The sequence below is a fragment of the Ictidomys tridecemlineatus genome, chromosome 7 (genome assembly GCF_052094955.1).
Source record: "Ictidomys tridecemlineatus isolate mIctTri1 chromosome 7, mIctTri1.hap1, whole genome shotgun sequence".
NCBI classification, from domain to species: Eukaryota; Metazoa; Chordata; class Mammalia; order Rodentia; family Sciuridae; genus Ictidomys; species Ictidomys tridecemlineatus.
In genome coordinates this window covers 180,123,081-180,146,375 of record NC_135483.1, presented here as the reverse complement: position 1 = coordinate 180,146,375, position 23,295 = coordinate 180,123,081, and the positions used below count along the sequence as shown (strand labels likewise).

Below are 23,295 nucleotides of genomic sequence, written 5' to 3'. Positions count from 1 at the left end.
AGAATTCTCTGGAAAAGCAGAACCAACTGGATGTGGGGGGGGAGGGGGGAGGGGGAGAGAGAGAGATTGATTTATTTTTTATTTTTAAAAAATATTATTTTAAAAAATATTATTATTAAAAATATTATTTTGAGATAGACTTTATTTATTTATATGTGGTCCTGAGAATCGAACCCAGTGCCTCACACATGCCAGGCAAGCGCGCTACCTCTGAGCCCCAGCCCCAGCCCCAGCCCTAGCCCCACAGAGCTTTATTTTTAAAGGTTTGGCCCATGTGGTTATGGAGTTTTGGCAAGTCAGAGATCTGTAGGTGGGCCCCAGGCTGGAGACCCAAGGAAGAGTTGTAGTTCAAGTTCAAAAGCAGTATGTGGGCAGAACTCCCTCTTCTTGGGAAGGTCTTTTTCTATAAAGGCCTTCAACGGGTTGGACAAGGCCCACCCACATAATGGAGGGGAACATACTTTACTCAAAGTCTAATGATCTTAATGTTAATCCCATCTAAAAATAACTTTGCAGAAACAGCTGGAGTGATGTTTGACTAAACATCTGGGTACTCTGGCTTGGCCAAATTAACAATGAAATGAACCACTGCCTACTTCCAGCCCAGGCCATGAGCAGCGGGTAGGGCAAGGCCCAGCAAGTGGCCTGGTGAGCAGGTGGGCGGGCGGGCCAGCCCCTCTGAGGTGGTGGGAGGCCGGGCTAGGCACCCTGGTGCACACTGAGGCCATGTGCTCATTTTCCGACCCGAGACCAGGAGGAAAAGGCCATTTAGATCCCAACAATGTTGGCTTCCTGTGTTCCTGAGAGCAGGAAGCCACCCCAGGACAGCGTCCGGCAGCCAGCTGGGGTGGGAGCCGCAGCCAAGGGCTGCGCGTGGGGCGCAGTTCTCCCCCTAGCGGGTACCCAAGGGCCTGTCCCCCAGGGGCTCTGCTCCCTCGCAGGCCACCACTGGCCCTGCCCTGTGGACACTGTGGACGTCCATGGCAGGCCTGGGGCTGCTGGTGCCCTCGGAGCTGTGGTCACAGGCACTGCCCTGGGCCTCGCCTTGCAGGGGTGCTGGCTCTGGAGGGTGCCGTGGGGGTCTGGTTGCAAGGCCCTAGTGCTGGAAGGCCCCGGTCAGCCCAAGACGTGTCCAGGGAGGGCCTGGGTACCTGAGGGACAGTGCCAGGGGAGGGTGCTGCCGGTTCCTACCTTGTTCTTCCCGCACCTGCTGCAGGCCCCACCTCTTAGTACTGTGACATTGGGCCTAGGATCCAGCTTGTGAATTCAGGAGGGACACAGCAAGGGGTCAGCTGGGGGCCCTCCTGTGCAGGTGTTGTCAATCCAAGGGTTCTTGGGGGAAAGGCAGGAGCAGGAGCGTGAGACCACAGGGTCTGCGGGAGACCTGGCCTCCAGACAGCCCTGGGCAGCTGCTCCGCCTCTTCCACGAAGGGCAGGTCTCGGTGTGTGGCTGGGTGTTTTCCTGGGGACTGAATCCTCTGAGCCACATCCCCACCCCGCCACCACTGAGCTACACCCTAAGTTGCTGAGGGTGGCCTCAAACTAGCAATCCCCCTGCCTCAGCCTCCCCAGTCTCTGGGATGACAGGGGTGTGCCTCTGTGCCTGGCTCCTGAGCTCCGGCCTCTAGATTCGTTCTTCGCAGCTGTGTAGAAAGCGATCCTCAAACTCAGTGGTTTATCGACTGGTTCTGGCTCAGGGTCTCTCAAAAGCTGGGCCAAGGTGCGAGCAGGCTGTGTTCATCTGCAGGCCTGGACGGTCCCCTCCCGGCACGGCACCCTCCCAGGCCTGCCCGGCTGGGGCTGGCTGGTGGCTCGGGGCCTCAGCTCCTCCTCACATGGCTGTCCCACTGGGCTGCCCCTGCGTCCCCTCAACACGGGGACTGCCCTCCCCCAGGTGAGTCATCAGGAGACTGAGGCTGAGGTCAGAGTGGCTTGATGGCCTTGCCTGGGAAGTCACATGCTGCATTGCTGCACTGTGTGTCAGTCAGGGTTCCTTCAGGCAGAGTTCCACTCACTCACGGTGACGAAAACCCGGAGGTACACCCATGGGAAGGAAGACAGTTTACTGTGGCTCAGCCTCAGTCCACAGTCACTCGGCCCCGTTCTTTGGGCTAATGGGGGCACAGAGCATCCTGGCTCGTGCCATGGTCCCCATATCCTCATCCAGGGCATGCCCACATGGCCCAGTGTCCTCCCACCACCTCCCAACTGTGCCACAGGGTGGGGACCATGCCCCCACTACAGGGATCTCAGGGGGACACTGGATCCAAGCTGCAGCGCTGATGGCAGTGTCAGAGTGGGGGAGGCTGACAGAAGGTGTGAGCTAGGGACAGAACGCTCCGTGACACACTTGGATAGTTCATTGCTCTGAGAGGTGCTTGCCCATGCTTCAGATGACAGCACGAGGGAGACCAGGTAGACAGTAGGAAGCACTGCCCCTCGGGAGAAGACCTGAGAAGGTGATCAAGAATGCAAAAGAGGCACCCCCGGAGGGGACTCAGAGGGAAGGCCTCCTTGGGGTGGAGGGTAGGTGCTTCTGAAGACCGGGCTTGGTCACTTGGACCGGATGGGAACCTACCACTTGCCACTTGTGTTCAGTTTGCTGAGCTTTTGACTTTTGGGCGGGGAACTAGTGGAGGTCTTTTCTTACCCCCTGCTGTACACAGCCAAGGGCAGGCTGGGCGGAGGGGGGCACTGGGCACACTGTACCAAGATTGCCCAAAGATTTCTCCTCCTGGTTTCCACTTGAGGGCATTTGCTGACCGCCTGCCCCTCTGTGCCAGGCAGGCTGCCCTGTACAGTTGTGCAGGCTGGGCACCTCCAAGGGTGTCTGCTGGAGGGAGCCCTGGAATCAGCCCACGCTCTGCTTGTCACGCGGTGGGTCCTGGCACGGGGCGGGACCTGCCTGGGGAAAGGGTCCTTCTCTCCATTCCCACAGGGACAGAGCACACTCATCCCCGGCTGTGTGTCACGGGGCTGGCCTGCCCAGATGGTGGGCCTTTGTCTAATTTGCACAAAGATGCTGTCCGGTCCTTCAGACCTGAAGCAGACAGCATCCTGGCTGTTGGGGACGTGGTGTGGGGACATGGGCACTGATCTATAAATAAGCTACTGGAAACTACTGGAGATGTTTCAGATGGTGGGCTGTGCAGAGGAGGAAATGATCAGGAGCTGAGAACAAGGGCGACCCACTCGAATTTGGGCGGTTAGGAAAGGTCCCTTTGAGGAGATGGCTTTGAAAGGATTCCAGAGGGCAAGAGAGATTCCACCCAGTAGAGCGTCTGGAGCCGCAGGAGCCAAGGGCCTGAGGTAGGAGTGAGCTCACTGATTTATGGGAACTGTCAGAAACACGGAGAGCAGGAAGACCAGGTTCTGAGCCCCCTGTGCCCCTGGTGTCTAGACTGGGGTTGAGAGGTGGACGTGAGAGCTGCCTCTGACCATGAGATGTTGAGGGGGGCTACAGGACAGGAAGAGGCTGAGAGGGAGTGGGGGGCTATCAGCACACACTCCAGGGATCTCCAGTCAGCCAACCCAAACATTTACGAAGCCTGTCCTGCGCTGCAGGTTTTCTGTGTGCATGTGTGTGGAGGTGGTGGAGGTGGGGAGAGAGAGGGACAGGGAGGTGTCCCATTCTTGACAGAGCCCACAGCTGGCCAATGGGGAGGTCCCTGGATCTGGAGGCAGCGGTCCAGGGAGGGCCTTGCAGACTCAGGCCTCAAGGCTGAGGCTTTCTCAATTCCGTGTTCCCTGGCCACAAAGAGGGCCCGGGGGTGGGGCTGGGGAGCTGCTGGGGTCGGAGAGGGAACACCTTCCAAAAGGGAGACAGCTGCCACCTGGGGTAACGAGCATGGGGACAGCTGAGAAGCCAGAGCGCTAGACCAGTGGGTGTGCCTTGGGTGGCCAAGGGGAATGTGTCCTGGTGTGGCCAGGGTGATGTCCCTGGCTGTTGGGGGTCAGGAAAGCCTTGCTCACCACCAGCTGAGTCACAGGCCTGAACTGGGCCAGGACTGGGTTGGGAGAAGGTCCTAAGCTAGGGCCAGTGCCAAGGTCACATCCCAGGCTCCACCCAGTTTGCCTGCAGCCTCTCCCACCCTCACGCCCAAAGGATGCCTCAAACAAACCAGAGTCCCCAGGTGGAGAGCCCTGGAGCTTCTTACCCCGCCCTGCCTGGGGCCTTCACCTACCTGAGACCCCCCCAGCTGCGTTTTTCTGAGAATCAGGTGGGCTCCAAGCTGAGTGGGGCAAAGCGCCATAGACTGTGTGCTCAGTGGCCAGGGTAGTGTTAGCGTCGCCCTGGGCTGTGTGTGGCTGCTGGCCTTTTGGGTCTGAGGGTCTTCCCCTCTTTCCAGTGCCCCACCCACGTGCTTCAGTGCGTCTGGGGCAGACAAGACCCAAGCCAGCTCGGAAATCAGCCCAGGAGACCCCTCAGCCGGCTCCTGAGAGGAGGGGGTTTGCCAGATTCCTCCACGGAGTCCCAGGGCCTTGGGGGGGAGGTGGGGCTGAGGACATTCCAGGCTTTGGGAACCTGATAGGAAATTTGATTCCAGCTTCTGGTAGTGGGAGGGGTGGGGGCAAGTTGCGAGGGTGTGTGTGTGTGTGTGTGTGTGTGTGTGTTTGTGTGTGAGTGTGCGCGCGCTCCTGCGCAAGGAGCCTGTGCGAGCGTGTTCACGTCTGTATCCCCAAATCTGTGCCAGGCCGGCGGACTCCGAGGGTCTCCACGGGACCGCCTGAGTGTTGGTGCCTGGTCAGAGAGTGGCATGGGTATGTGGGTGAGCCCTGTGGGCCCGGGCAGCGGTGCTGGGTGTGCCGGAGGGTGACCGTCTGCGTGTGCGCACGGGCCCTCCGCCCGGGAGGGTGCAGTGCGAGGCCGGCGGGGTCTGCCCGCCCGCGGGGTGTAAGGCGAGACGGGCCCTTGCTCCGCGGCGGGGCTGGCACGGGGCCTGGGTCCCGGCTCCCTCGGCCCCTGGCCTGGGTCCAGCGGGGGAGCCGGCGCCCAGGCCCGCGATCCTCCGCCTCCCGCGCCCGCCCGAGGCCGGTCGTCCCGGGCGCCCGCCCGCAGGCCCGGAGCGCGGCCGCCGCCCCCTGCGCCCGCCCTCGGCGGGGCTCCCTCCTTCCCTCCTTCCCTCCTTCCCTCCTTCCCTCCGAGCGCCGGCCGGGGCGGGGTGGGAGGAGATTTCGCGGAGTTTCCATTTCATACCTCGCGGCTAAAACTTTCTTTCTGTCTGCCCTCCGCAGTCTGCAGCTTCTCCTGTCATCGGAAATGCCAGGCCAAGGTAAGGGGCGCGCGCCGGACCGCGGGGGCGCCAGCGGGGCGGGGGCGGTGCCCGCGTCCCTCCTCCTCTCTTTGTTTATGCAAAGCGCCGGGGCCCGGGAGCGGGCGCAGGTCAAGGTGATGGCGAAGGCCGGGCGGGCTGCGGGTGGAGGGGCGGGAGGCCGGTGGCGGGCACCGCGCCTGCGGGAGGTGGCTGGCGGGACGGAGTCCGACGGAGGGACCTCGAGGGTGCTTTCCTGGTTCTCCGCGGAGTCGGGGCGAACGAGGGGGCGATGCGCCTCATTTGCTGGCGGGCCTCGGGGAGCCCTAGCTGGCCCAATTTGGCCATCATGGGAAAATTCAGTGTCCAAGCCATAGGACCCGGAGGGAGGGAGAAGCGAGCAAGCGGGGGAGGTGGGGGACGGGGATGGAGGTCTGGATGGCGGCGCCGGCTCTGGGTACCGTCTGAGCCACTGTCCCAGCCCTCCTCACGGTCACGCCCCTCTCCAGCCCTCAGTTTCCTCACCAGCGTTTCCTGGCTGGGCCGCTGAAGCTTGGAGACTGGAGCTGTGTCCTGGCTGCCCAGGCTCCTCTCAGGCCTGGACAAAGGAGCCATAGGTCGCTGCTTGGAGTATGGGGCTGTGGGGACACCAGGGTGGGTTGAGAGTTCTGGAAGGAAACTGCTCAGGCTGCACTCTGCCCGTCCGACTGCCTTCCCTTCCCAAGCAGCCAGCTGGGCACCTTCTCCTGTCATGGCTTCTGCCCTCCCTGCCCTTTCCCCCACTTTGCCCTTCACACTTGACCTTTCAGGAAGGCGCTCAGGGAATGGAAGCCTCCTCCCCAGGGAGGATGCTTCAGAGAGGAGCATATGGGCCATGGAGGCTCCCTATCTGGTGTGTCTTGCTCCCTTCCTATTAGCTGGGTGGCCTTGGGCAACTCATGTATCTCTCAGAGCTGTTTCATCCTCAGGGATGTGGGAATAAGGAGTTTACCTTATGAGGATTAAATGAGGTGAGGTGTGTGAAGTGCCAAGCCTGTGCCTAACACATAGTAGGTGCTCAAAAACATGGTCTTTGATGAGTAGAATTCTGAGCGTCATGGTTTATGCCAATGGGAAAGGGATGCTGATGGGAGGGCAAGATACTGATGGAGTGAGGGATCAGTGAGGGATCTGCCCCCTACCCCGCCCTGGAGATCTTGCCTAAACTGTGTACACTGTTTGCTGAGGGATGTGGTCTCCCCAGTCCCATCTGTAGACTCCAGGATGTGCACCTCCTAGCTGAGGTGCAAAAGGCCTGTGGCTTACTGTAGGCACATCAGTATGGTGAGTTTTCTGCCCCTCGTATTATCTCCTGCTTTTCTGTCCCCTCAGCCTTATCTTCAGGTGGGGAGTTTCTTCTTCTCCCTCCATGCTCCTCCTTGTTCTGTTCTTGGGCAGTTTTCTACCCTTAACCCCAGATTTCTGGTTCCTCTCCAGTCTCTGTTTTCCTACCCCTCTTCCTGCTTTTGCGTCTCTTAATAGCAATGAGCCTTTGTACCACACTTTGTGCAATGCCTTAGAAAGCATTTCATGTGCATTGTGAGATTTTATTCTTTTAATTCCATTAGAGCATAAAACAGAGGCCAAAGATCATATTGTCCAGGGTTGAGTGACTTCCCCGAGTCATTGGACCCCTGTGCTTCCTTCTGATTCCTCCTGCCTGGGGAGACATTTCTCCATCCCCCCTGCCCTTCCTCCTCCCCTTCCATCTCTGGGCAGTAGCGGGATACATGCAGAAGGCTAACGGGATGAACGTACTCGTCACATAGGGCCCAGAAAGGGGAGGATCAGTGACCTAGAGAGATGTGGCAGAAGATGGCCCCTTCTTGGGTGGCAGCCTCGTGTGTGGAGACAGAGGGATGCCAAAGATGACTTCCCCGGGGGGAGGGTGCGGCCTGCCTGGCAATTCTCACATCTGCTGGGGGCTCAGATGCTCCAGGCTGCAGCAATCCGGCTCTGCTCAGCCCCAGAGGCCAACCAAGAGAGGAGGGGGTGGACCGGGCAGGGCAGTGGCCAGACAGATGGGGCTTTTTATAGGATTTTCCTCTATAGGAAATGGACCCACTGGTGGGGTGTGCTCCACCCAGCTGGCAAGTCTGCCCCTGAAACCACAGCTCTTACCCCTTCCTGGCTTTCCCTTCTGCTGGCGAGGGCAGCGGGAGCCCCAGAGCACACTGCGGAGGACTGTACTCCGGGTTTTCTAACCAGATGAACTTAGATCCATCCCCTGCTCCAGATGGGATTCATTAAACAACTGTTCCCTAAGCCCTTGCCATGGGCGGGACACTGTTCTGCAGGAGCAAGACAGGTACGATCTTTGCCCTCATGAGACTTACCTTCTAATAGGCAGACACGATAAATTGGCAAACCAGCCGGGTGTGGTTGCGCATGCCTGTGATTCCGGGGACTCAGGAGGCTGAGGCAGGAGGATCACAAGTTCCAGGCCAGCCTGGGCAACTCCGTGAGACCCGCTCTCAAAAAGAAAAAAGGCAAACAATTTAAGGAGGAGTGGGGCTAGAGCAGGGGGTCCAAGAGGACAGGCAAGGTGGCCCAGGAGGACTTCTTGGAGGAAGTGAGGTGGGACACCAGCAATGCCACACCCCTGGGAAGGAGGAGAGCAGCCAGTGCAGAGACCCTGGGTGGGACGAGCACATCGTGCTGGGAAGAAGGTGGTGTGGCTAGGAAGTGGGACACTGTAGAGTTCTGAGCATGACAGCTGCGATCCCGTCTTCACTGTGAGGAGAGCGCTCTGGCCATGGACAGGCGTCCAGGAGGATACAGGATGGGACCCAAGAGGCTGCTAGCACTGCCCACGTGGGTTGGGCGAGTGGCGTGGCCCAGGGACTCACAGGAGAGCAGTGCGTGGGGTCGCGTGTGGGATGCATTCTGCAGAAGAGCCTGGAGCCCTGATGGGTGGGATGCTGGCCGCGGTGACAACTGGCTCAAGCCTGGCTCCCAGGTCTCAGGCAGCGCCTGGGAGCACGTGGTTCCCTTTACTGAGACAGATGAAGTGCGTGAGAAACTCGAGGAAAGGAGGCTCCGGGATTTCTGCTTTGCTTGGTCTTCCCCACACTTCTCCTGCAGCCTGGGGATCTCTTGTCGCTCTTGATCATCTCCAAATCAGCCTATTCTTGGAGTGGCTGGTCTGAGTGTCTTAACAGTCCATCTTCCAGACTTTTCCTGCAGTAGGAACCCATGGCTCTGACGGGGGCTGTGGTATTTATGCACAGCAATATGAAAGTTCGTATCTTGTTTGTTTGGCACTAGGGACTGGAACATGCTAGGCAGGCACTCCACCCCTGGCCTACATCCCCAGCCCTAGATGCAGCAAGATCATGTAACAAATTACCCCAATTTTCACAGCTTAAAGCAGCAGCAGACATTGATGATGCAGTTTTTCTGAGGCTAGGGACTTTGGAAGGGGCTTAGCTGGCCAGGTCTGGCCAGGGGCCTGTCATGGGATGGCAGTTGAGGTGTGGCTGGGGCTCAATCTTCTGATGGCCAGACTGGGGCTGGAGGATCCTCTCCCAAACATGGTCCCCTCTCTAGGCTGCTTGGGTGTCCTTACCACGGTGGCTGGTTTCCCAAGTGTGAGCCTTTCAAGAAAGGGCCAGCCATCATGTCTAGTATCCCGCCTTCCTGGAGGACACATGCTATTGTTTCTACTTTGTCTTCCTGGTGCCCGGGTCAGGCCTGTTGGGTGCAGAAGGAACCTACAGAAGGGTGTTTCTCCCATGAGGTAAGAATCAACAGGGCCATCCTGGGGTCTGGCTACTGCAGGTGCCCAGAGAGAGGGCTCTGCTGGCCGGGCTTCAGGAGGCCGTGGGAGTGGCGTGTTGGGTAGGGACACAGGAGTCAGAAGCCTGAGTTTGCACTCTCTGCCTGCCGCCTTTTAGCTACGTGAGCTGGGTTGTGCTGGATTAAGTGACCATTGACACGTGGCAGGCACCTTTCTCTTCCTGGGCACCACAGGTGAAGACCAGGAAGGAGCCTGGATATTCTGTGCCCAACTCTTTGCCACTTGGACCAGCTTGAAAGAAGATGCTAGTGTCAGGAGAGGAGGGGCCTCTGCTCTTGGCTCACGGTAGATGCCACAAGTGTCTCAACTGTACAAAGGCGGGCTGAGAGAGAGATGCGGCACCCCCAGCTTCTAGACTACTGCCTGGCGCATAGTGAGGGGCTGACTCAGGACAGGAATGATGGAATAAAGAATGTGAAAGATCAGCTCCTGTTTCAGGAGAGGCTGAGGCAGGAGGATCACAAGTTTGAGGCCAGCTTCAGCATCTAATCAAGACTCTCAGCAATTTCAGGAGACCCTGTCTCAAAAGGGAAAGCAAAAAGGACTAGGGGTAGAGCTTGGTGGTGAAGCACCCTTGGGTTCAATTCCTAGTACCCAAAACAATAAAATAAAATAAAGAATTTTACATAGATCGGAACTAAAGCAAGTTCTGGGAACAGCACCCCGGAAACAGTCCTGCTCCCCTCTAAGTCATTATCCCCCAGAGGCAATTGCTGTTCTTACCCCCATAGTCTGAAGTGAGTTTTGCTCGTCCTTGAACTTCATGTAAATTGAGTCATATGCATGTTGGCTTCTGTGTTGGGCTGCTTCAAGGGACATGGTGTCTGGGAGGCTCACCTCTGTTTCTGTGGGAGCCAGTGGCCTCTTCTGGGTTGCCTGTTGCTTGCCATCATGTGACTGCACCACAGTTTATTTCCCACCCATCTGGGCTCTTTCCAGCGCGGAGCTGTTACAAACAAACCTACCTTCAACTTTCAGCCACCTGTGTCCACACGGAATCCATAAGATGGTTATGGACTTTGGAAGGGGCTTAGCTGGCCAGGTCTGGCCAGGGGCCTGTCATGTGTCCACACGGAATCCATAAGATGGTTAATCCGTGGTTCTGGGAGGTGGGTGGGGCTCGGGTAGCTCCGTGTTGCAGGCAGGTCCGACACTGAGGCCCAGCCAGAGTGACCCACTTCACCATGGTGACTTGGGACAGTGGGCTTCTACGTGATTCTGGCTCTGCCCTGGGATAGATGCGCCAGGACCAGGAGAGAAGGGAAAAGAGCGAAGGAGGCAGGGACACCAGAGGGTGGGACTGGGGTCTGCTGCGGGTCCTGGAAACCCCGTCTCCGGCTCTCGCCTTAAATCTGGAAGGAAGCAGATTCTAAGCTGCGCTCTGTCCCCACCTGGTGTCCTGGGGTCCCTCTTGGTTCTCGCTGTCTCACTGTCACTGAGGATTTACCATGACTGGCCCAGGATTTGCCTTCGCTTTGGTTCTGGCACATGCTCCGTGTGTGTACACAGCAGATTTTTCTTGTTTTGCCTTTCTCTTCCGCCTCTGCTCTCTGACCCCACAACCGCCACATCGTTATATTTATGTCTTTGTTATTTTAAGTCAACTTTTAATTTTAGAATGGTTTTAGATTTACAGAAAAGTTGCAAAGACAGCACAGAGCGTTCCTGTGTGGCAAACCCTCGGGTTCCCCTCATCCCCAGACACAGTTTTAAGAAACGCTGTTCTCACCCCTGTTTGGCCCTTGTTTTGGAACAGCAGTTGCTGCTGATGGCAGCGGTGGTTCCTTCCAGAAAGGAACCTGCTCCATTCCAGGTCAGACGGGAGTTAAAGGAGAGGACCAGGCTGCTGCCAGGCAGGCCGCCTGCTGGAGCCCAGCTGCGGGCAGTTCTTCTCATCCGCTGGCTGCCCTCCTCTGCCTCTCCTGGCCTCTTCCAGGGCCTGGCACTCTCCTGACCCAGGCGCAAGCTGGGGTGGAGGAAGGAGCCTGCAGCAAGGCCTTGAACTCCTCCCCTCCACCCAAAGGGCTTAAATCTCATCTCTCAAGCTTGAAAGGAGAGGAAATCCCATAATGAGCCCCCACCTTGCCGTCACGTCCCACACCACCTTTCCTGCCAGTCTCTCGTAAACACACCTGCAGCCTTCCTGTGCAGTTGGGTGGGTGGCTGGGGGCTTGTGTTCTCTGGCTACCATAGCTAGATGGGAGGGGGCTCCTGACCCTAGGACCCCTTGATGGCTCTGAGCCTCGTGGACTGTTGAAGAGCTTTGGCCTTGGAGATAGACTGTGGAGTTTAAATCCTGGTTTCCTCATCTGAACATGGGACTTATTTTGTGTGAACACTGAGAATGACAAGCTCCAGATTCAGCGACCAAGAAGCTGACTGATTCTATTTTACTCTCCCTACTTTCTTCCATCTAATAAAAGGCAGGGAGAGTCTGAGACACCAGCAAAGCTTGCTGAGGGCAGTGGCTTCTAGACTAGATGCTCGCATGGGTTTTGCCTTCTTTCTCTCCAGCATCAGGGAAGAACAAGGAACGTGTGTAGGCAGATGTCCACGGGTTTGGCTCTTCTGCCTGCCACATGGCACCTGAGAGCCATGGCAGTGGTTTGAGAGCTCTTCTGTACAGTGGAATTACCTGGATGCTTTAAAAAGACGGACGTCTAGCTCGGTGCAGTGATGCATGCCTGTAATCCCTGCAACTCCAGAGGAGGACAGGAGGATTGCAGGTTTGAGGCCAGTCTCAGCAACTTAGTGAATCCCTCAGCAACTTAGTGAGAACTTGTCTCAAAATTTAAAAAAGGCCTGGGGATGTAGCTCAGTGACTAAGTACCCCTGGGTTAAAGCCCTAGTATGTATGTGTGTGTGTATATATATACATATATATATATATATGTATATATATACACACACACACCCACACATAAAATACATATGGATCTATCTATCTATCTATTGATTGATCAATTGATCAGTGCCTGGGTCCTGCTCCCCAGAGAGGTTTGGGGTCTGACCTGGGCATTGGGATTTTTCAAAGTGGTCACCAGTAGTGGGAGTGTGACATGACACAACCACTCTGGTGACAGCTTGGCTCTTTCTTCCAAAGTTCCATCTACACTGGCGCTGTGGCCCAGCAATTCTACTCTGAGGTATTTACCAAAAAGAAAGGAAAACACGTCCTCAGAATGACTCGTGCACAAATATTCATGGGAGGTTTATTCACAAGAGCCCCAAACTGGAAAGAACCCACTATTCCACACAGGTTAATGGATAAGCAAATTGTGACATAATAGTACAGGGCGACACCACTCAGCAATAAAAAGGAACAAACTATTCTTGTGCACGGCAGAGTCTAAAAAGCATGATGGTGAGTGAGAGAAGCCAGGCACGGAAGTGCACAGACTGGATCATTCCATTTTGTGAAATCCTAGAAAAGGCAGAACTCCATTGACAAAGAGCAATTGGTCATCACCAGAACTGGGGTGCTGGGAAGATTGGCTGCAGAGGTTCATGAGGGACATTTTGGGGAACGGAAATGTTCTAACCCTTGACGATGGTAGTTACCAGGTGCATGCAGCTATCCAAACCTCTTGAACTGTGTTCTTCAAGGGGCATATTTAACTGCACGTAAGTTGCATCTCAATACTGTTTATTGAAATAAAACTTCCCACCTGTGTCTCCCTTACAGCTGTATTTGAGAGTCACTCTGCTCCACAGTTTCTGAAGCCCTGTCTTTGTTCTCCGAGTGCCCCCAAGCACAATGTCACCTCCTTAAAAGTTCCTCCTGGGCTTGAGGACCTCCTTTGTTTTGTTTTTTGGTAACCACTTTAAAGTTCTGGTTCACAGTGGTTTATACGGTTCATCCAGTTCCGAGTGTATGGTGAAATGTGTACCCACAGAGCTGTGCGAGCATCACCACCGTCGATTCCTTCGGGACATTTTCATCACCTCAAAAAGCTATGCATACCCTTGAGCTGTCACCCCGCCATCCTCCATCTCGCCCCCCCTCCCCACCCTAAGCAGCCCCTGTTCCGCTTCCAGTCTCTGTGTCTTGTTCCATGGTGGAGGGTCCATCTGATGGGATCAGAGGCTCCGTGGTCCCCATGACTGGCTCCTTTCACGCAGCCCAGTGGTTCCAAGGCACGTCTGGGTTGGAGCGTCATTTCTTTCGAGGGCCCAGGAATATTCCATTACGTGAGCACACCGCCTTCTACTCTTCCATCCATCCGTTAGGGGACTGTTCAGTGTGTTCCGCCTTTGGGCCCTTGTGAAGGAGGCTGCTGCGGTCTCCTCGGCTGGCTTTCGTGTGGACGCGTTTCCATCCTCTTCAGCGTGGAGGCCCAGGCATGGAATGGTGGGGCTTCCGCAGCACGACGATTCATTTTTTTAACAGCTAGTCTGTTTCCCAGGGCAGCTGGTATTGGGCCAGTATGACAAAGTGCTACAATTGGGTGGCTTTAAACGGTGGAGCTTATTGCCTCAATACTGGAGGCTGTGAGTCCAACAGCAAGGGGTCGGCAGGCCACGAGCCTCTGGGAGCTGTCGGGCACTTCCTTGCCTTTCCCGTTTCTGAGACTTTGCTGCCTACCTGGGGCAGTCCTGGACTTGTGGACACATCGCTCTGATTTTCCATCTTCTCGTGAGGTTCTCTCAGGCTCCTCCATCATCCCTCCTCCATGTCTGTGTGTCCCTGTTGACATTTTCATAAAGACTCATCGTGTTGGATTTCCTCAGTTCAACTTTATCACCTCTGAAAGGATACTATTTCCAAATGAAGTCACGTTGTGAGGTTTGGGGGCTTTGGACTTGAACAGATCTTTTTTTTTTTTTTTTTTGAAAGCACAATTCAGTCCATGAGCGCCATTTTCTATCCCCACCAGCACAATACGAGGGCACCAGCTCCTCCATGTCCTCGTCAGTGCTTGCTGTTATCTGACTTGCTGTTACCTTCATTCCCCTGGGCGTGACGTTGTGGTTTTGTGGTTTTGCTTTGACTTCCCTGACGGCCGATCCTGTTGAGCATCTTTTCATCCACTTATTGGTCACCTGTACATCTTCTTTGGAGAAATGTCTATTTAGATGTTTTTTTTTTTCCACTTAAAAAAGGTGGGTTATTTGTCTTTTATTATTGAGTTAAAAGAATGATTAATATGTTCAAAATACTAATCCTTGATCAAATATATGACCTGAATTTTTTTTTTTCCATTCTGTAGGTTGTCTTTACCTATTTTTGTTTTAAGTTTGAGATGGAATCTCATTAAGTTGCTCAGCCTGGTCTGGAACTTGGATCCTCCCTGGCCCAGCCTTCCGAGGAGTTGGGATTTCTAGCTTGGCTGCTTTTCTTGTTTTCTCACAGTGTTGCCCAGGCCCGGCCTGGAACTGCTATATTCAAGTGAACCCTCCTGCCTCTGCCTCCAGAATAGCTGGGATTGTAGGCACAGGCTCCCGTGCCTGGCTCCCTTTCTGCCTTTTGGAAGAATCTGTGAACAGTTGATATTGCTTTTTTAAATGTTTGGTGGAATTTACCTCTGCCGCCACGTGGGTCTGGGCTTTTGTTCCCGTGTGAAGTTTTGATTGTTAATTCCGTCCGTTCATTATAGGTCTATTCAGCTTTTCTATTTCTTCATGGGTCAGCTTTGGTGGTTTGTGTCTTTTGAGGAAAGTAGTTCATTTCATTTTAGCTGTCTAACTTCTTTGAGCATACAGTTATTTATAGTATTCTTTAGGCTTCTGTTTATTTTTGTAGTGCCAGTAGTAGTCTCCCTTCTTTCTGATTCCAGCAATTTGAGTCTTTGTTGTTGTGGTGGTTGTTGTTATTGTTGTTCAGTTTTGGTTAGTCAAGCTAAGGGTTTGCCAATTTTGTCAACCAATTCAAAGAACCTCCTTTTCCTTGCTCTTACGGGGTTTTCCCTTATAAAGGCTTAGTTTATATCACCATTTACTGAGCATCTTCTGCACGGTGGCTCCTTGACACTCATTTCAGTCCATAAAACACCTCACGTAAAGCAGAGATGATTGGTCTCACTCCCAAACGAGGGCATTTAGGTGAAATGCCCAAGCTAGTCCCGTGGCCGGCAGGCTGGGGAGCCGGCTGCAGCTCAGTCCCTAGTGCTTGGCTCCTGCTGCAGAGGACCTCTGTCTCCCATGCTTGGCCTCTACTCTCTGTGGCTGAGACTTTGTCACTAAGAAGAGCCATGGATCACTGTTGCCTGCCAGGGAGACTCAGTGTCACCTGGTGAGACTCTGGGGCATCTTCCACCCTGTTCAGTGGGTCTGGTCTAAGCCCCTAAATCTCACATTTTCTGACATCCCTAATGACTGCTCCTGGGTCCCCTGACAGCCCCCGGAGAGCCTGTTTGCCCCTGAAAACCCCTCCCCCACTCTACCAGATGCAGGCACCAGGAAGTGGCTGATTCCCCCAGTCTCCATGCTCTCCTGGTTTCTGCTTTACCTGGGATGGGGTCCTGGGTGACATAGGTCTTGGGGAGCCATTTCCTCGATTCTTTATAATAAAAGTAAAAAAGAGCCCTATGTGGTGGCGCATGCCTATAATCCCAGCAGCTTGGGAGGCTGAGGTAGGAGGATCGCGAGTTCAAAGTCAGTCTCAGCAACTTAGCAAGGCCCTAAGGACACAGTGAGACCTGTCTCTAAATAAAATACAAAAAGGGGCTGGGGATATGGCTCAGTGGTTAAGTGCCCTTGGGATCAATTCCCGGTACCAAAAAAAAAAAAAAAAAAAAAAGCAGTAAGTTGTATGTACTGCCCCCATCCTCCTGAAGTGCTTTAATGCAGTGGAGTATAGGCAAATGTGCAGGGGTTAATAAGTAAGCGTGGAGTCTCTCTCTCTCACATACACACATGCGCACACACATGCACACACGTACATCCTGCTCCCCATTAATGGGGGGAGCAGACGGGGGCGGGAGAGAAAGTGACACTGAGCTACGACTGGCTTCTCATTTTCCTGGAATGTGGCTCCCAAAAGGTCTCGTATTTTTTGGCGTTCCTGACTCTGGGGCTGTGTAAACATCACATGGGGGTTCACTGTCTCCGGGAGACTGTGAGTGAGAAGGGGGAGGAAGGGGAACAGAGCAGAGAGCAGGGCAGTAGGAGGTGGAGAATTGGAAAGGGAGAAAGAAGAGGAAAGTCCCGGGGTCCTGGTGGAACAGGACACACAGTGGAATATGCGAGGGAGAACAAAGGCCTGCAAAGCCCTCCTAACATGAGAGGGATCCAGTGAAAGTTGGGGTCGTGGTGTGAGGTGGAGGGCAGAGGAACCAGAGTGATTTAGAAGCCCTGTTGGTGACTGACTCCTGGTCCACTCCAGCCTCCCTCACTGCTTCTAGCTTGTAGCATGGGTCTGCCTCAGTTTCCTCACCTGTGAGATGGGGATCATGGGGACCTGCTGACTAGCATGCTGAGCTGGCTGAGCAGGGAAAAGGAGGAGCTTGCTGTGAGCTTTCATCCTCTGGGGTGTGGGGAGCACAGCAACTAGGATTACAGCCCCCAGACCCGGGGACGCCCACTGTGGCTGAGAGAAGCTGCTGGTCCTGAGAGAGGGCCCCGAGAAACACAGCCTGAGAAGCCAGCATCCCCGCCTTCTGGGCTCTACCTGGAGGCCAGGCCTCTGTCTTCATCCTCAAACTGGGACGTCAGGAGAGGCAGTAGGAGATGGGGAACACCTCCGTCTTGGGCTGCACGGGTCCTGCCTCTGTCATTTACACGAGAGGGGACATTTTACCCCCAGCCTCTGAAGTCTGGTTTCCTCTTTGGTTTAAAAATGGTGACATTGCAAACTGCACTTCCAACGAGCAGAATGAATAAATGATATGGAAACTTAAAAAAATGGGGACGTTGACATCTTGCTAATACCATGTTAAAGCTGGTGTGAAGATTAGAGGAGATGGAAGTAAAATCCTGGCAGGTGACGGAGGCCTTTGCTCCATAGAGAGCTCCTGTTCTATTGTTCCAAGATCCGAGGATAATAAAGCGCTAAGTGCTCCAGAAATAACAAACAGCTAACCAGGCCGCAGGCCCCCCATGGACTCCACCTGCTGCCCGGAGTCCTCCTTCCTGCTCCGCCCTGCCAAGGACCTATGAGGCTGCGGCTCTCCTTCAGGGGGTTCTGGCCCCTGGCTGATGAGTGACTTGGCCAGTCTCCCCCACCCCCTGCAGAGGGCAGGTGGGGTGGGGTGTCTGTGGGGGGCCATTAGGAGGCATGTGTCCTGGGCACAGAGTGAGTCACAGATTAACCCCCCTTCCCACCCCGCCTGCTTCCACTGGCACTGGCCCCGGGCACCCAAGCGGGCACCCAAGCGAGGGTGTCCAGGGGTATCTGGGTTCAAACCAGGTTCTGTTCAAGGAAGCGGGGCGGGGAGGAGGTCACTCGCCGTTCCTGCTCCGTGGGGGGAGCAGCAGGGAAGCTCAGGACCTTCTCGGGCACACGGAAGCTCCCACTGGCTTGGGTTCCCACTCAGCCCGCAGCCTCCAGGGATCAGGTATCCCCGCGCACAGGATCATTTAATCTGAACTTCACAACAACACTTTAAAAAATAGGCGGATGAACCCTCGGGTCCAGGACAGGAAATGGGCTCAGATGGCTGAGCAGGGTGCCCATGTGGCAGTAAGGTGGGGACCAGGACCCCAGAATTGAACCCAGAAGCCCCGCACGGTGGTGCATGCCTGTAATCCCAGCAGCTCAGGAGGATCGTGAGCTCAAAGCCAGCCTCAGCCAAATCGAGGCCCTAAGCAATTCAGAGACCCTGTCTCTAAATATAAAAAAGAGCTGGGGATGTGGCTTTCCTGAGTTCAATCCCGGGTACCAAAGCCAACAAACAAAAAGACTAGGCAGAATTGAACCCAGATTGAGGGAGAGGTTTGAGGGGAGTCTGAGCTGAGTCCCAGGCCTGACTTTTCTTCTCTCACACTCGCTATCTCTGACATGGGGGAAGTTGTGTAGCCTCCCTGTGACTTTTTCTTGAACTTCACTGTTTCCTCGATGAGTGTGAGAATTAAGTGAATTAATGCACATAATAAACACGACTAGAAGAATCGATAAACACCAGCAATTATTATTGGCGCTCCCCTGTGAATGGAGTCTGCAGTTGGGCTGGGTGGAGGAGCTCAGTTCAGACTGGTTCGTCGTATTCCACTTTCCTGAGGCTTCCTGAACCTCAGGGAAGACTGTGGTTTCCACTGAATCTTGTGAAGGAGTGAGCTCTCAGCAGCCATCTGTGTCCTGGGGAGGGAGGCTGGACTGGAGGCCCTCCAGGTCTCTCTGTTTGAAGATCTGAGGGCATGGGAATCAGAGCAGATTTGTTTTCCCAACACCTCTGCTTGCAGCTGAGTGATCTTGGATCATTTTCTGAAGTGCTTGGTTCTCGGTTTCCTCATCTATCAGCTGGGATCATGAATCCTGCCTGTAGGACTGGGATGAGGATGGAAAAGCTCAGGACCTTCTGGGGCACAGGGAAGCTCACACTGGCTTGTCCCTTGAGGTGGGACCCACAGATGTTGATCTCTCTTTTATGTTCACTGCATCAATCCAGATTCTCCTGAGAAGCCCCAGGACGTAGATATTGAGAAACTTATCATAAGGATGGGCTTCGCTAGGCATTGTTTTGCAGCTCCTGGTGCATGGAAGCCAGTCATTTGTGACACTGATGGCTGTGGTGCTGAGTCTGGCTCTCCAGTGATCCCAGAGCAGGAATACTGGGTCACCTGATCCCTTGGCAGGCACATTTCCTCTGCTCCCTGGGAGGTCCTGCTCTCTTCTGCCGGGCTCTAGTGGCTCCACCATCCCTTGTTGGATTCCTTGGGGCTTCTGGAAACTTCATAGCTTGAACTCTTCTTCCCTTCTGGGGATGTAACTCTTTAATTGTCCTGAGGCTATTCTGACCCTAATCTATGTCTTTGTTAGGTTCCAAGTTCATTTTATTTTTTAAAAATTTATTTATTTATTTTGCAAGAGGAGGGGTTACTCGTTATTTTTGGACTTACAGAAAATTTGCAAAAGTGGTACAGAGTTTGGGCTGGGGATGTGGCTCAAGCAGAAACGCACTCGCCTGGCATGCGTGGGGCGCTGGGTTCGATCCTCGGCACCACATAAAAATATAAATAAAGATATTGTGTCCATCGAAAACCAAAAAAAAAAAAATTAAAAAATGGCACAGAGTTGTTATAATACCCTTCTCTATGTCATGTCCACCTCCCACTGTTGTGCAGTTATTGAAACCAAGAGACTGACATCCGTCTCATGCTCTTAGCTCATCTGCAGATCTCAGTAGAATTTGGCCAGTGCTCCCTCCAGGCCCTTTTGCAGACCTGGGCTACCATTCTGTATGGTCCAGAGCCTCAGTGATTTTCCCTTGATCACACCGACCCAGCCAAGGCCCACGGAGTCCCCTGAGGTGGGACCCACAGATGTTGATCTCCTTTTATGTTCTCTGCATCAGCCCAGATTCTCCCGAGAAGCCCCAGGACGTAGATATTGAGAAACTTATCGTGACGATAGGCTCCAGGGTCAGCGAACTCAGGGGTGATATTGCTCATGTTTGAGGGAATTTTTTTTTTTTTTTCCTCCAGGAAATGCTAGTCTTGGCTCTAATAACCTTCGATAGACAGGGGACTGATTTGGATAGAAGTATGTCATTCTGGTCTAGCCTTCTTTGGTTTCCAAATTTGATCTTGGATGCACACCCTCTGTGAGTTTGGGCAAATCATCTGTGAAGTGGGGTAAACGTGATTGTTTTTAAGGGGTGTTGGTGGGGGGTCAGAAGGATTTGGATGCCTGCCTTTGAAGCCAGAGTAGGAATGCCTCTCCCTGGGGTGTGGCTTCAGGCGCTTGCAGGACCCAGAAGGGACCCTCTAATCTGCAGCATTCATTCCTTCTGGGGACACACCTGGGACACTTCCCTCCCAGGAGAGCCCAAGGTGGCTCCTCTCTCTGATCAGCTTAGAAGAGAGAGTCCGAGGGAACAAAGTAGTTGAGCACAGGGCCCTGCCCGGATGGAGGCTGCAGGGCAGGTGTCTGCGCACACTTGCGTGTGTGTGCACTCATGTACACGTGTGTGAAATACTCTCTGGGTAGTAGCTGGAGGCGCAGAGAGACCCGGATCTGAAGCAGCAGGAGGACCAAAGCTACTGAGCAAGGCTCCCAAACTGGGCCGGTGCCCTGTGGTTCTCCAGGCTCTGGGGAGGAGGGAGGTGCATGGAGATGCTTGGGGTTCCCAGGATTTGGGAAAGAGATGTGGAGGCCAAGGAGAAAGGGGCCTTCCTGTAAGGGAAGAATTCGGGTCTATCCAAGCCCCTCCTGTAGGGCCTTGCCACCCTCCAGCTCCCTGGGTTCAACTGTCCTTTCCATAAGGGGAAACTGAGGCCGCGGGTTGGAGCGTTGGTAGAGGGCGGCCACTCTCCAGGTGGTTTTCTTGGTCTTTGTGGAGGACCACATAAGAGGACAGTTGGAAACTGCAGCAGGAGGGAGTTGGGTCAGCTCCAAGGAGGTGCCTTCTTTTGGTGGGGAGACCAGAAGGAGGACCAGGAGGCTAAAGGAGCAGTCTAGACTCCCTTTTGTTTGGCTAGGGAGGGCAGAGCCTTCCTGCGCTGGCTGGAGCCGTGTGTCTGTGGGGGACAGGACCAGCCGGCTGCCAGGACCTGGAGGGAGAATCCTGGAGTTCTGGCCTGCCTTGCGCTGCCCTTGGGTAAAGCAGTGCACGCCCACTATGCCCCCTGAGACCCCGTCTGTCTTCGTGTCCCCTCCCTGGATCCTCCCCTGGGGCATCTCCAGGAGATGGGGCTGGTGAGTGTCCTTGGGCAGCAGGCTTGACCGCCTCTGCCTCGGTTTCCTCCTCTGTCGCGTGGGGATAATGGTGGGGTGGGCGGCCTGTTTCTGACTGGGGTGATGAGTAGGCGCCTCCTTTCCTCCATCAAGAGAGGTAGAGGAGAACTGGCAGGGTCTCCTGGCCTGGCCCAGCGCAAGTTGAGGGCTGGGCAGCCCTGGCCCCGCCGAGTGCCCCTGCACCCGCCTCCCTGCCCAGCCGCCCCTCCCCCCCTCACACGAGGATGATGATAAACACTCTGCCAGCTCCAGTGGGGGCTGACCTCAGCGACCAGGCATCTCCCCTCACCCCCTCCAGCCACAGGCCACATTCCTGAGAGGAGGAGGCTGACGCTGGACTCCCCACTCGGGCCCTCCACCCTCAGAGCGTTCAGCTGCCTCCAGGTCCAGACGCTGCTGCCCACCCTGCGGCTTCCTTCCAGCCAGTCACGAGACTCTGATAGCCAAGGACCCCAGCACGGATCGCGGATGGTCCAGTTCCTAGCAATAGTGGTAAAAACCAGAGTACTGGTCATTTGGTAAGCAGTTGGGCACCAGGTTCCATGCTAAGCATCTACATGGATTCTGTCAATAAAGTCTCAAAACACCTCACGGGGAAATTTATTCTTATTCTAGTTTTAGTAGGAAGAGGGAGCAAGGTGAGGTGGAAGGGCCAACCCAGGTTCAGAGAAGTCAAGTTGCTGGCTTGGTATCACACAGCTACGGAATGGGCCGAGGCAGGACTCCGGTGATGCTCAGATCCGGATACCCCTCCTCTCCCACAGCACAGTACGGGGTTCCCCCTAGCCTGGCTCAGCCCAGAACTCAGGACCACAAGAATGGGCGGCAGGACCTGTTTCAAGCATCTGTGGGCATCTGTGCTGTCGGGAACGATGGATGGAATCTCCCAGGTGCAGAGACCTTGTAGAAAGTTCTGGGTCCCTCATCATTCAACTCCCAGTTTCCTGGGCCCGCAGGCTGCCCTCCTGGGAACACTGTCTGGACCCCTCAGGCTTCAGGCCTGTTTTGGGCTCTGCATCAACAGGGAACAGTCGTGGACCCTTTTGTAAAAGTTCCCCTGGGGCCTCCGCTTGAGAACTACACCCCGTGCTGCGGACTGAACCTAGGGTGCCCTACCTCTGAGCCGTGTCCCCAGCCCTTTTTATTGTGTCTTTACAGATGGAGTCTCGCTAAGTGGCCCAGGCGGGTCTTGATCCTGTGACCCTCCTGCCTTAGCTTCCTGAGCAGCTGGGCTTCCAGGCCTGCGCCCCCTTGCCTGGCCTCTCTGTTTTATTAATCAAATGCATGTTGACAAGCAGCACTTCCAGGAGACGCGCAGCAGCCTGCGTTCCCATGCTGAGCTGGCATCAGTCCAGCCCAACGCGCAGAAGTGTGATGTGAAATTTTGACCCAGGCTCCCAGCGTCCCCTTTCTGACTTCCAGTTCCCCTCCTGATTTAACTTCCATTCAACTTGCTGCCATCTTCCCCCAACCCCCGTCTGTGTAATAAGGGTCCAGGTCCCCCAGACCTGCTGGGCTGTCCAGGCTCGCCCCTTCCTCTCCTCCTGTCCCTCCCACGGGTCAGCTCCTGCTTTCCAACCCTTTTGTAAAGGGGCAGCAGATGAGGCTCCCGTCCTGCTCTGCCACCCGCTGGCCGGCCCAGGGGCCTGAGAAAGTCCTCCTCCGCCACTCCCCTTCTGTACATGCTTCTCTAAGGCCTGCCTCTGAGGGGCCCGGGCAGGCGGCTGGAGGTAACGGAAGCAGAGCCAGAGCCCTCTGGACGCACAGTGGCACTTGTCATTATTCATTTCCTTTGTCACTTTCCATCCTGAGGTCCGCCCTCTGCTAGCCTGGTTCTCTCTGTGACGGATGGCTCGGGCACAGCAGGGGGACTACATTTTAAGGATGCCGAGGAGGGTTTAGGCGGAGCATGTGTGAGTCCAGGTGGGACCGTTCTGTGGCAGCCCTTTCCCATGTCACCGGACCACTCTCACTGTCTCACACCGATACTCACTTCATGTGGTGAAACTTTTGCAAATATCAAAATAAAATCGTTGCCAGGCGTGGTGGCACATGCCTGTCATCCCAGTGACTCGGGAGGCCGAGGTGGGAGGATCACAAGTTTAAGGCCAGCCTCAGCAACTTAGTGAGGCCTTCAGCAACTTAGTGAGAACCAGTCTGAAAATAAAAAGTGGAAAGGGCCGGGAATGTGGTGCAGTGGTAGAGCACCCGGGTTCAATCCCCCAGTACCAAAAAATAAATAGTAAATAAATAACATGAATCAATAAATAAAGCAGTTGAGATGTGCATATTTCCCACTACAAACATCTTGCATATTCCACTTTAGGGAACACAGGATCCATGAACTTTTCCTTCCTGTTTTATTTTTTGGT

General features: G+C 54.8%; 1 protein-coding gene and 2 long non-coding RNA genes across 14 annotated transcripts in view; 2 read left to right on the top strand and 1 right to left on the bottom strand.

Moving 5' to 3' along the window:
- The window catches only part of Tns1 (tensin 1), a 208,781-nt gene that overhangs the window by 47,394 nt on the left and 138,092 nt on the right, over positions 1-23,295 (top strand). For 7 of the 11 annotated variants that reach the window (XM_078017987.1, XM_005330452.5, XM_040267778.2 and 4 more), the window contains exon 3: positions 5,236-5,273. In XM_078017987.1, coding sequence (XP_077874113.1) covers positions 5,236-5,273 — 38 coding nt within the window. Of the gene's footprint in view, positions 1-4,070; positions 4,221-4,694; positions 4,762-4,887; positions 4,895-5,235; positions 5,274-23,295 lie in introns of those variants that run through there. The other 4 variants (XM_078017988.1, XM_078017986.1, XM_078017990.1 and 1 more) reach the window with 3 other exon arrangements.
- Positions 125-6,786, bottom strand: LOC144365630 (uncharacterized). Its single transcript, XR_013424305.1, has 2 exons — positions 5,778-6,786; positions 125-5,582 (listed from the first exon to the last, which is right to left on the bottom strand). It is a non-coding gene; the product is annotated as an uncharacterized LOC144365630 (long non-coding RNA).
- LOC144365627 (uncharacterized) lies at positions 5,296-23,195 on the top strand. 2 transcript variants are annotated; one of them, XR_013424298.1, is made up of 5 exons: positions 5,296-5,389; positions 19,672-19,790; positions 20,668-20,884; positions 21,222-21,813; positions 22,082-23,195. It is a non-coding gene; the product is annotated as an uncharacterized LOC144365627 (long non-coding RNA). The 2 variants fall into 2 exon arrangements; XR_013424297.1 differs by having other exon boundaries at positions 5,299-5,389; positions 20,720-20,884.